This window comes from Lycorma delicatula, chromosome 2, assembly GCF_047948215.1.
Source record: "Lycorma delicatula isolate Av1 chromosome 2, ASM4794821v1, whole genome shotgun sequence".
Lineage (NCBI taxonomy): Eukaryota > Metazoa > Arthropoda > Insecta > Hemiptera > Fulgoridae > Lycorma > Lycorma delicatula.
The window spans coordinates 228,307,444-228,321,163 of NC_134456.1; the positions used below are offsets into that span (position 1 = coordinate 228,307,444).

Below are 13,720 nucleotides of genomic sequence, written 5' to 3' on the forward strand. Positions count from 1 at the left end.
TAAGCTTGAACCTTGTACGTGAGGAATGGAAATGGAATTTTATAGAATGTGGAAAATTCCAAGCCCGATCGGGATTCGAACTCGTGACCTCTTGATGAAAGGAGACGCTACCAGTCCGCCACGGAGATCGGCAAATATTTATTCCGATTATTATAATTAAGTTATTAGTTGTATAAATAACTGACTTGTATAAATAAATATAAAGCTACTCAGTAAAATAAAATATATCAATACCGCATAATAATTAAAATAAATTGCTAGATTAATATGTTACAGTTCAAATAAACTCAATATAAATAAACAATGTAATAAACAAAATAAATGTAAATAAACGATAAATGATGTAATATATAAATATTATAAAAAGTATAATTTCCTCTTACTGGAAATTAGGTATCTCCATTAAAACATAAATGTATTTAATTTTTGAAGTACATTAATGTACTTTAACTTTCTCGGCCTTTCATCCAGAGGTCCCGGGTTCGAATCCCGGTCAGTCATGGAATTTTTCATACGCTACAAAATTACATTTCCATTTCCCACGAATAAGCTTCAAGCTTACGAGGCGATAAAGAAAAAAAATTACGTATAATAGTCGTCAATTTAGACGAAACGAAATACAGATTTTCTTTATCCTATTTTTTTATGTATTTAAATTTATGTATTTTTTTATGAAAATCGCGACTAATATTTGATTAGAATAATTTACAATGACAGAACAAAAAATATAGCTCAAATACATGAAAAAAATACCTGTTTCTATATTAAGAAAAACTTGACACAGTAGCGTAGTGAATCAAGGTTCCCGATTGTACCATAAGCTCAATAAAGTAATTAGCTACTTGTCGTTAGGTTCAAATGTCACTGGATATCCTTTAAAATGTTTGTATAAAATTTATTATATAATAAGAAAAAAATATTATAGCAATATCAACTTTTTGTTCGTTTTTCTACAAATTAATCTACAAGAGATTATCTCAAAAAATATGTTTGCTCTAACATTAAAGAATAACATTTTTCCTTCCGTTTCAAACAGGAGACTTGAAATAAATCGAGGAAATATTCTACCACGCAAACAGATATATTTTTAATATCATATAGGCTATATTTAATAATTATAAAAATAAAGTAATAATATATTTGATCTACGTGTGAAATTGTAAGATTATATAGGCTTTTGAGGTGTAAAGAAAGTTGTTTAAACTTATGAAGCATACTTTTGCACAGTGACATAATAATATTCAAAGTTGCTTTTATTGGGATATAAATTTTAGATCATTGTTGATTGGGTTTCAATTAACGACATGTCTCAGGTATGGTCGGTCTGAGTCTGTACAAGACTACACTTCACTCAGCCGTCACAAATAAGGGACGTGGCTGTCTACGAGCCCCGAATCCAGAAAAATGCATGGGATATCTAGAGACTTCCAAAATATCCATAAAAAAAGTAAATTAAATATTTAAGCCAAATTTGCTTTTGGAAAATTTAATTTGTAAAATAATTATTAATGAAATTTAAAATTTCTAAAAACAAATTTAAAACACATTATGGTATTATATTTAATCGACCTATTTTTATTTCCTTGTACGAAGTAAAGGAGGTATTGCAATCGCGAAAAATTTCGGTTTTCAATGGATTTCAATGGAAATGTCCGTTTTGACTACCCCTGAATCCATTTTGACTAGTTTCGGTGTGACGTCTGTACGTACGTATGTATCTCGCATAACTAAAAACGATTATCCATAGAATGTTGAAATTTATATATATATATATATATATCAATAAAATATCTGATTTGGACACCACATGACTTCCTTGTACGCCTATTAAATTACATGTACACATTTTTCTGAAATGAAAAGTACATAAAATTTTATTTCATTAATAACTTTTTATATTTTTATTGAATTATTATTTGTCGTAAACATTTTTTTTTTTACAATCAGAGGTTAATAATTATTAATAAATCAATATATTTAAATTAAAAAAGAAAAAACAGATGAAGTCTGATTTGAACCGATGTGCCTTCCCCTTGTAACTTGCAAATATTTCATTAATTAAAATTTTATTTGGCTATAACTTTGGAACCGTTCAAAATAAGTACCACTTATATCGTTGAAACGCTCTCAATGAGGACTTATTTCTACAGTTAAGAAAAAGGTTTTTTTGGACACTTTTGGTTCAGTCGATTGGAATAAAAAGGAAAGATGCACAACTAGACATTACAACGGTCCTAAATTCAAAATTTCAACATCCTACGGCTATTCGTTTTTGAGTTATGCGAGATACATACGTACGTACAGATGTCACGCCGAAACTAGTCAAAATAGATTCAGAATGATCATACCCACCGGGTTGGTCTAGTGGTGAACGCCTCTTCCCAAATCAGCTGATTTGGAAGTCAAGAGTTCCAGCGTTCAAGTCCTAGTAAAGCCAGCTATTTTTACACGGACTTGCATACTAGATCGTGGATACCGGTGTTCTTTAGTGGTTGGGTTTCAATTAACCACACATCTCAGGTATGGTCGACCTGAATAAGTACAAGACTACACTTCATTCACACTCATACATATCATCCTCATTCATCCTCTGAAATATTATCTAAACGGTAGTTACCGGAGACTAAACAGGAAAAAGATTCAGAATGATCAAAATGGATATTTCCTTAAAATCTGAAAACCGAAATTTTTCGCGATCACAATATTGCCTTTACTTCGTACAAGAAAGTAAAAAAAATATATATACATATGAAAAAATCAGAAATTATTAATGAAAAAATAATTTTACGTCACGTGCTGTCCACATCAGTTTTTTCTTATTTTCAACTGATTTGGATCGACGAATTTTTAAATAATTATATATATTCTATATTATGATTTAGATATATGTTATAACGTATTTTAACGCGGAAGATTATGTATAATAAGTATTATTATGAAATAATAGGTGAAAAAAGATGCTCGATTGTTGCCAAAAAGAGAATCCAAATAATCTGCGAAAGATTTACTGTTATATATTGCATATAAGATTACATAATAAATGTGTATAAATAAATGAAAGAATTTATGAACTCGAGTTTTATAGGACTCGATCCAGGAACCTTCGGTTGAAAAGCAGGGCCGCTATTATTCCGCCGTGGAGCCAACATAATTATTATAGCGTAGTAACAAATAACCTGATTTTATTATAATATTCAAAGTATTTTTACGTCTAACTGCAAGGAAATAGTTTTGAAAATTTATTTTATATTCTGTAAATGTGAAAAGTAATTAAAAAAACTATTTGTTTTTTTTTGGTTTAATAAGTTTCTTCTATGTAAATCAAAGGCCTAAACAGCCTTATTTCATTTTCAGTAGTGTTATTTTATGTTGTTTGTTTAAATTATTTTATTTATTTAAACAAAACTTTGGTTTAAACGACTTTTGCGTTTCTTTCATACGTCTATTACATCAGTATTTTTGGCTTCTTATCCAATTTTTAAATAAAAAAAAGCAATTACAAAGTAAAAACAATAAAATAAAAGGTAAAACCGATTTCGAAAAGCGTAATAAAATGTAAAATTATTTTTAATTTGATACCTACTTTAAAACTTTAAATTTAGACAAAAACCGAATAAAAAAAAATATTATTATTTTTTTACCTTCTAGTGACGTTTGTTTGAAGGCAGGTTTTTAAGAAATTTATACATTAGTGGATATACAGTCATTTTCTTTTATTAGCGATTTCAAAAAATCCTACACCCAATATTTTTCCAATTACCCACGGACAGCACAGAATTAAAAATGTTTTAAGGAACAGTTTTTTCTTATCTAACTAAACAAAATAATTACATCAGAAAAATACGAGAAGTATTATTTTTATATTTTTGTTAAATTAACTGATAACATGTTTTTTCTAAATCTGTTTTTTTTCTAGCAATTATATAACGATATTTAAAGATGCAATATAAAATGTTAATACAAAAAATAAATTTATATATAATATTAAACTTTAAAGGTTATTACCGATCATCACTTTTGTTATGATTTTACTGACTTTTATCGCGTGATTAAAATATTATAATTTTAAAAGAATTAAAAAAAAAATACAAATTTTAATATTGCTATTAACGTAAAACAACCTAACGATCTAATACTCACGTAATTCGATTAAATGATAAAAATGAAATTGACTGTTAATTATATTATACCGTGAACCTAAATGTACATTTATATTTGAATATGATTATGTGCAAACACTACTTTGATTGCATAGAACGTTAATTTGAAAACTTGATTAACAGTGACGGTTCTTCTATGATTACGCGAGTTTAGTTGTAGTGGAGGGGATGAATTAAAGAGTATATAAAGAATAATGCATCAATATCTGTTCATTAATTTTTCCTCTTTATTTTACCACGACAATGGCCCTTCATTTGAACAGGGTGCTTATCAGTGACGCTGTTGATGACGCTTGCGTTACTCTTTTAAGAGATAACGGTGTAACAGTCGATTGTAAATATAAATTACCGAAGGATCAGTTACTACAAGAAATTAAGGTAATATTATTTTTTAATTCATCTGTAAACTAGTATTAATCTTAAGATAAATTGTGAATCGCCAGAATAATTTGATTATATATTAATATTTTCTGTGTAGATTAATATAAAAATATTTTCGCTATTCCCAATGTTGCGTTTAACAAAAAATTGCTTCTTTTTGGGGGAGTTTCATATACATCTTTAAAAATAAAATAAATATATTAAACTGAAATCATAGGGCGAAAGAGGAAAATTTACATGTGTTTTTTTTTTTTTTTTATTAATGTATGGATGAAGTGAAAAACTAAAAAAAATTCAGATTTTTTGTGGGTATTTATGTAACTTTTCATACATAGTGTAGCTTCTTTAAACATCAGATTACAAAAAAAAAAAAAAATTACAGTTGGAGTTTGGCTTTTTGACTTTCAGTCTTGTATTTCACGTTTATTTTCATACTTATTTTTGTACAATAAAAAAAAAGATTTTCAAACAAATTTTGCTTTAACCGTGGATTCGTTTTCGTTTTTCATTTTATATACATTATAAAAACTTTAAATGACTTTATCCTTCGATCATTATAATTTGTATAAAATGTATCATCAGTTTATCATTTAATATATAGTAAATAATTAAATATGTTATGAATCATTAAAAATTATAAAAAAAGAATCTTACGCAGTTCTGTCGCAGTCAAGAAGATCGACTTTTTTTAAAAATATGGTTTAATATTACTAACAGTATATACCGCAGATAAAGAAACGTCAACGTTTCAACTTGCAGCATCATAACGAATCACATGTTTATAACTTGCCTTACTCAGATGTTTTCGACCTTAGATTGAGAGTAACTCAAGAAACACCCAACCAATCTTCATCAAACTTTCAACTTTACAACTTCAAATACATTGCTACAGCATACTTAAATTTCAATGAAATTGATTAATTAGTTTTAGATATTTTTGAGAAATAAAATTTTATGTAATAGTGTATATATATTTAATTGAATAGTATTTTCGTACTCCTGATACCTCAAAACATAAAAGAAAACTTTTTTCACCCCCCCTCTCACCACTTAAACCATGAATTCGAAAGTAATACCGTACTTTTCTTCCTCTTACTTTTTTCATAAAAAATTTAATGTCTTTTCTAACAAAAGAAATACTTCAGTAATTTTGATAATTTTATTGTTTCAATAAAGTGATCTTTTCCTTAATGCAACATTTGTATTTGTAAAACAATTTTTACTTTATCACACACACAAACACAAACACACACACACACACACACACACACACTCATATGTAATTATATATATTTTTTACATTTATTAACATTTTATTGTATCTATAAAACAAACAATCAATGATTAATTCACTACATAAGCTTGATGTTTGTTTGGCGGGAGGGTCTTAATATGAATACGAAAGGAGGGAAATTTATGGCAGAACCTTATAAAAGATGAACTAGGTTAGAGAGCCATGTATTAAGACATACAGGTTTAGTTAATTTGATAATAGAGGGGTGTATGTAGAAGAAAAAACTGTAAAGCAGTGCTAAGACTGGAAAAAGTAAAACAGAAGACTCAAATTTATGAAGTTAAAATATTAGCACAGAACAGAAAGAAATAATCAAATCAATCAAGCGGGAAATAAATTTCAAAACATTCAGACCTAATATTGCTTCACACTTTAGAGTAATATAAAAAATACTACTCGAAATGTAGAATTGAAATCTGACGGTATACGAGGTCTGTGAATAAAGTAATGAGACTAGTTTTTTTTTTTGGCAACCAAAGTAGTAACACTGTAAAGTTACTAGTAAACATATGGTTACACGAACAGCTGATTTATATTAGGTATTAATATTTTTAGTCTATTGTTACCACGTGAGACGTAAACAAACTTATCGTGAAACGAGTTTTTGTTGTGCCTTACAAAAATGAATGATACTAATTATGAGTAACTTTGTGCAATCAAGTTTTGTGTTAAACTCTGTGAGAATGCTACTGAAACTTTTTTAAAATTAAAAAGGGCGTTTGGAGATGACGCTCTGTCACGAGCCAAGTTTTTAGGTGGTTTAAAGCATTTTCAGATGGCCGGGAATCTCCTGCGGACGATCCACGCTCTGGAAGACCGTTAACGTCAAAAAGTGACGATAATGTTGATCGAATCAGAGACTTGATACGGTACGACCGGCGTTTAACTGGCAGAATGATTCCAGAAAAATTGAATTTGAACCATATCACAGTCCATCAAATTTTGCCAAACGAATTGAACATGAAAAAAGTTTGTGCAAAATTGGTCCAAAAAAAGCTCACCGTTGAACAGAAAAACAACAGGGTAGAAGTTTGCCGCGATCTTCTAGGGCGAATTAAAACTGATCCTGATTTTCTAAAAAAATGTTATTACTGGTGATGAATCTTGGGTATTTGAGTACATCCCAGAAACAAAACGCCAGAACAAAGAGTGGCACACTTCAAACTCACCACGTCCCAGAAAAGAAAAATGATGAAATCAAAACCACGCTAATTTGTTTCTTCGATAGTAATGGCATTGTCCATTAGGAGGTTTTATCAACAGGACAGAGTGTAAATCGATATGTTTACCGAAAAATTCTTGAAAAGCTGCGGAAAAGAGTTGCCCGCGTGAGACCAGCCATCAAAGACAACTGGATGCAGTATCACGACAATGTCACATTGCACACTCAATTAACGATTTTTTGGCAAAGAAAGACATTGCTGTAGTTCCTTAGAACCTTATTTATTGACTTGAGTCGCTCCGATTTTTTCCTGTTCCCGACTATCAAAGGAGATCATTTTGAAACGGTAGAAAACATTAAAAAAAATGTAACTGACCATGTGAAGGATATTCCGGTTTCTGAGTTCCAATACTGCTATGAAGAGTGGAAAATCCGTTTGAAATGTTGCATAGCTTCCCAAGGGAACTATTTCGAAGGTGATAGAGTTCTTGTATAATTGAATTGTAAATAAAAAGTTTTTCTCAACCAGTCTCATTACTTTATTTACAGACCTCATATTTAATATGAGTACATATAATGATGACGATATAAATAATGATGATATTGCTAAAATTTATTTTTTATTTTTACTATTTGGATACAGTTTTATAATAAGTTTGCCTACTTATTTTATCTGCAACATTTCACCTGTTCTCCTTTTTGTCAAAGCTCAATATACCACTCTTTGGGTTATGATAATTATATATACACTTATTACAAAATTTCATTCTTTTTCATGTGATACTCAAGCCTTACATTGTCTTACCTAACCTTTTGCTTTTTTTATGATATTGGATTCTTATTTCTTACTTTGAATTTTATTATAACTCATTTTAAGAGTCAGAGTCATCTTAGTAGTTCAGGTGATATAATAGAAGTCGTAGGTTTGATCCGTAGATTGACTGAATATTCTCCATCAGTCACAATTTCATCCCGTTATGTATGTGCAAGCGTTTTGTAGGGATAATAGTTTAAAAATTTTTTTTGATAGATTTTTTGTTGGATTACTCATTGTTTGTCATTATTCTTGCTGTCAGCTCAAGTACTTACTTTTGAGAACATGCTTGCTGTTTAATATTAGAAATGATTTATTGTACATATATTTTTAACTTTTTATTATAGCTGCATTATCTTATTTTATAATATTATATCCATTTAAGTGAATTTAAATAAATATAAATAATAATTTTAAAAAATTTTAGAATTTATTACATGACAAGGTTTGTTTAATAACTTTATAAGCATACCGATTTACTGATTAGATGATTAGACACTGTTCTTCATAGATCTATTCTTGCAAATATTTGATAAAGTAGTTATACTCTAACTGGGTTAATAGGTGTAAAATATTTAGATAGATACAGGTACTTACAATGTGTGTGTGTGTGTGTGTGTGCACACGCATGCACATGTGTGTTTGCATGTGTGTGAGAGAGAGAAAGAGAGCGAGAGAGAGAGAGAGAGAGAGTGTGTGTATAATTAAATTGGTTTTGTGTTATCTTGTGAATTAGAGATTTACTTGTATGTTTAAATTAATATGCATTAAAGTTTATTATTAAATATAATTTTAATTAGTTTCTATTTATTGATTCCTATTTAATTCTGGTTTTCATGATTGACTTGAGCCTTCTAAGGTTCTGGGTTGAAATCTTGGTTAGGCTATAATTACTTACGCACATCAAATTTTATCTTTCATACTAAGAATAATTAAATAACAGATTCTTTTTAACTAAAGTAAAAATAAGTACGTAAAAATTAAATAAATAAATAACTGTAAATAAATTTCTGCAGAAATTTCTTTTATTTATGTATTACCTCTATGATATTTTTATTGTTTTTTAAATTTAATTATAAAATATTTTATCTTAATTATATTTCTTTATATAACTTCATTGTGATACATAGTAAATCTGAATGTTTCTTTGAAACGTGTAATATCAAAATGCATTTAAATTTATTAAAAGTATCAAATCTTTCATAATATAAAACATCTTTCCAGAAAAAATTGCTGTTTGTATTGTTTTAATTTTGAATCATGAGTAGGAAATCATAATTATCAAGTAACGTTGGAGTAAAGTAATTGTAATTGTGAAGATTAGGTGACAGAAAAATACACAACAGATTAGAAACTTAATAATATTTTTGCATTTATTCTTGTCTAATCTCAGGTGGACAGACATTTCTGAAAAAGTTCTGTTAATTTAATCTCAATAACCAAAGACCAACTATAACGTATCATTGAAATCCATGGTTAGGCTTTTTTTATAGTTAAATATATTGTTTTATTAGCACATTTTAGTTGCAAACAGGGGGTACTTTGTATAAAATTTGCCTAGGCGTAGTTAATCAATGGTTTAGTGAACCCTTCATTAGATGAGGAAAGATGGTAAACTATTCAATTTTTCTTGATGGATAGATTATCCTCTATCTCACCATGCCCTTTCTGTTAATCCTAGATCCCTTCTTCCCCAATGGCTATGTGGGTATAGGTCTGATCCAGCAAAGCTTGAGAATGCCAGGACCTGAAGTCATCCTTGGTATCTAGTGCGGGGATTCCCTACAGACTGATCTAGATATATTTTTTTATCTGGTGACTGCACAGTAACCCTACAGGTTGAAATGCCTATTGTGTAAAGCTTGGCCTCATTACCTATCTAAAAGAAGTTCTTCATTTATAGATTCAGCACTTTATTTTGAGGATAAGCAATCTTAAAAACGGAACTTTACTGAACCAGCTATACTATTCATTGATAGCACAATAATTAAAATTAACTGCACCATTATTTGGACTTAATCCTGTCTCATACAATATTCCAGAACAGTTGTAATAACAGCAGACTGGAAATAATTCTGGCTGTTTTCAGGGACAGTGTATTGCTAATAAATTTAAGAGGCTGAACTAATTTGAGTTAATACAATTCCACCAGCAATACAAAAGTAATTAAGAATGTTATAGACACATTTCCTGCTAAGTATGATTTTATTACTTACTTATTTTTCTATAAAAATAATCTATTTTACTGTAAGAAATTATTATAATCTTATCAGTTAATATTATTAATATCCTATCTATCTACCTATCTATTATTATTAAATGTTTAAATATCCATTTCATTTGGCTGATGGGTTTATCCCATTAGATGGGTTATTGGCAGGTGTAGTTAGATTTAATTATGTAGCTATTGATTTAAGAAAGTTCTAACAGTGCTAAATATTTTTTATACAACTGATTTTTATATACTAAGTTAAATAGTTTAAATGTTGGTGATTAAATGTTGCTTTAAGGTTGTTATTGAAATCTTAATTGTGATTCCAGTATCTGAGATTATAAAAGGTAATTTCATTTTGTCTTCTTGATCCATTGAAACTTTTAATAAATTTTTTCTTGATGATATATTACTATTTATTATTTGGTTTATTTATTTCTATGAAGTATGTGATACTTTTCTTTTATCTATCAGTGTTTGTCTTGTCAGTTTTATATTATCATTATGTCTGTGAATATTGTTATGATGTATTAGATTCTAATTGATTCATTTTTTAAGATTGTGATTGCTGTTACTATATATGATGTGATTTGTTTTCTAATATTAATTTATGCATCATTTGTTTATAATGAGATCTTATCATTTCTTGCTGGAGTTTTCTGTTTTTAACTATCTTTATTTTTGGATTTTTAGGTATAAGTTTATGTTGCTATTAATTGGTCTTCAGTTTCTGTAAATTCTTCTGTTTCTGGTTGTAATTAACTTTTATGTAAACATGCGTATCAGAACTGTTTATCTATAACTTTTTCTCTTTAAGTACTAATGTCTCCAATGTAGATTATGTATTTCCAAAACTTTTTATTTAGTTTTGTTTCTCTTTCTTTCAACTTTGAACAATTATTTTTTTAGTTATTTGATATGCATATTAAAAATATGAGTCTTTGTTTTATTTTGCTATTTTAACTTTTATCTTTTGTCTTCTTGTAAACTGTGAATTTTTTTTTCATTTTATTCAGGCATATTATCTTCCTGGTTATTTATACTACAATCATAATTTTTGTTTGATTTACTGATGAGTTATTAAGTAATTAAACATTAGTTGGTTAAATCATTATTAACTTTTTTTAATTATGTGACACTGTAAATAAATTATAATTTACTCTAATTTTATAAATTGATATTAGTAATGATAAATTGTATAAAAAAAACATTAATGAGTAAAATGAGTTTTGGTTACATTATTAATTTCAGAATTATTTTAAAATATCAAATTAATAATATAATTATTTATTATTAATAAACAACCTTTGAGGCCTTTTTGAAAATGTTTCAAAATACCTTCTAATAAGCTAAGTTTTTGTTTGAAGAAGCTGCAGTGTATTTTAATTTATTGCATTAAAAAAAGAAATATTATCTTTATTATTAATAACAATTATAATAATAATTATTAGTTATCTACATATATCTATTATTTAAAAACTATTATGTTTGTTATATTAATACTATTTTGTTTAATGACAAACTCTAGTGTGTTTACTAAATTAATACGCAATATTTTTTTATCTTAAAAAAAACATTTGAAATAATATATCTGAAGTTATGTTTGATATTCAGTAATTTTTCTTTCATTATCAGAAAAAAATGCAAATAAATCCTAATGTATACATCTTTTTTAAATAAAGAATTAAATTTTTAGAAGAATTACATATATAATGATATTATGTAATATTATGAATAATTTGATTAAATTAGAATATTTCTATTATATAAGTATGATTTGAAAAAAAAAATCAATTTATATGTCACTGAATAGTAACCAGTAAGTGATCATCACCACAGTGATTAATGTTTTAATTTAACACAAGTTATTTTAAACCAACTGTTCCATTATTGATTTCTTCTGTGTATATTTTTTTTTCAGAAAAATTGAGATTTGAGGTTTTTTTCTAGTGATAAGCTTAATTAAAGAAAGTATGAATCCTTCCATTCTTGTTTGTAAAATGAAGTAAAATATTGTTTTAGAATGTTTTATTCTGTTTTAATTTAACCTTAGACATACTTTTACATACATTTTGAGAATTGCGCAGACAACTGCTTGTAGTATTTAGTAGTCACTGACTTATATACTCCTGCGTTGTTATGTTTGTTAGGATGCTGTTATATGATCGTCTGTACATTGTTTGATGAATTGAAAGGAGCATAGTGAATATGTTTATAATTTTGCTTAACTGCTGGTTAATGTTTGTTAGCGTTATCATTTTCTGTTGATAGTGATGTTTGATTTTGTTCTTTATTTTATGTAACATGTTTTCTATAAGTTAGATTTTGTTACTATTATAATAGTTAAAAGTCAGAGTAGTAATCAGGTTTGTGCTGCCCTGACACTAGCCCAGTTTGGAAACTAGACCATGATGGCCTAGCAAAAATAGTAATTTTTTAACATTATTAATTCTTTGGTACTGTCTTCTATTTACCATCCTGTTGCTGAACTACAGTTTGTAGCATAAATTAATAACATATAAGTCAATCCAGAATTACATGGGCAATATAGTACTCAACTGTCTATGGTTGCTGTATCCTGTCTGGTGGACTACTAAAAAAAATCATGTAGTCTTACCATATTTAATAATTGTGAATTAACAGAAATTTAATGTTTCAAAAAACTTCACATTTTTGTTTCTTCCTTTTATATCTGTTATATTACTGATACTCAATTTAATTTTCATTTCTTAACCATCTGATTGTTCAATTAATGTAGACCAGTGGCAGAGATGTTAAATGAATACTTCATTATGGACTTATTATTATTATTGTTGTAGAATTTTCATATCATATTCTCATGCAGACTCCTTGAGCTTATTTAATTAATTAGTGATTTTAGAAACAGATGCAAATAGCGATATTCTGGTTACCTGTCTCAATATTTTCATAATGAAGAAAAAATTATTAATTCAAGCACACTATAATTTTATAATTTACAAAAATTTAGAAATGATTAATAAATTTGAAAGTTAATGAAAGTATGAATTATTTAGACAGCTTTATCTTAGTTTAAATTTTAACAATAATAAGATACTCAAATTATTACAACATAAAACAATGCAATTGCATGAATAGGCAAATTAAAAATACATTTATCTTTTTACAGTTCATTTCCATGTTTCTTAGAAAGTAGGCAGTTTTTAAATTTTATACCATTACATATTACATAGATTTTTCAAGGATGCTGAATGTTCTTGTTGCATAATTGTAGATTATGCAATAATTATGTTAACAAAGTTGCTAAACACATCAGTAATTAAATTAAATTTAATTACTGTATTGTATTATTTATTAATGTTAGTTTACATTAATAAATTATTTTTAATTTTAATGATAACATAAAATTTTTATTTTAAATAACATTGTTAACAAAAGATAAATATTTTAAAACTATGTAAGTAACTTTTAACACTAACGTAACTTTTAAAACTATGAAGCTGTAAGAAAATCAGCTGTTACTAAAAATAATTATATAGTTATTATCTTAGTTTTTCATTTTCATACACTATATAGTTTAAAAATCAATGTTTAATGTTGTGTTTTCATTTTTATCGAGTACTTCCCCCTTCTTTGAGGAAGTTTGAGTATTGGTGGATGTTAATAAATGAATTAATAATAAAATGTTAATGTTAAATTTATGAATAAGATACTGTTT

General features: G+C 27.3%; 1 protein-coding gene across 1 annotated transcript in view; it reads left to right on the plus strand.

Annotated features, from left to right (window-relative positions):
- The first annotated feature begins 4,366 nt into the window (after positions 1-4,366).
- The window catches only part of LOC142319720 (hydroxypyruvate reductase), a 34,959-nt gene continuing 25,605 nt past the window's right edge, over positions 4,367-13,720 (plus strand). The window contains exon 1 of the mRNA XM_075357315.1: positions 4,367-4,538. Coding sequence (XP_075213430.1) covers positions 4,404-4,538 — 135 coding nt within the window. The 5' untranslated portion in view covers positions 4,367-4,403. The remainder of the gene's footprint in view (positions 4,539-13,720) is intronic.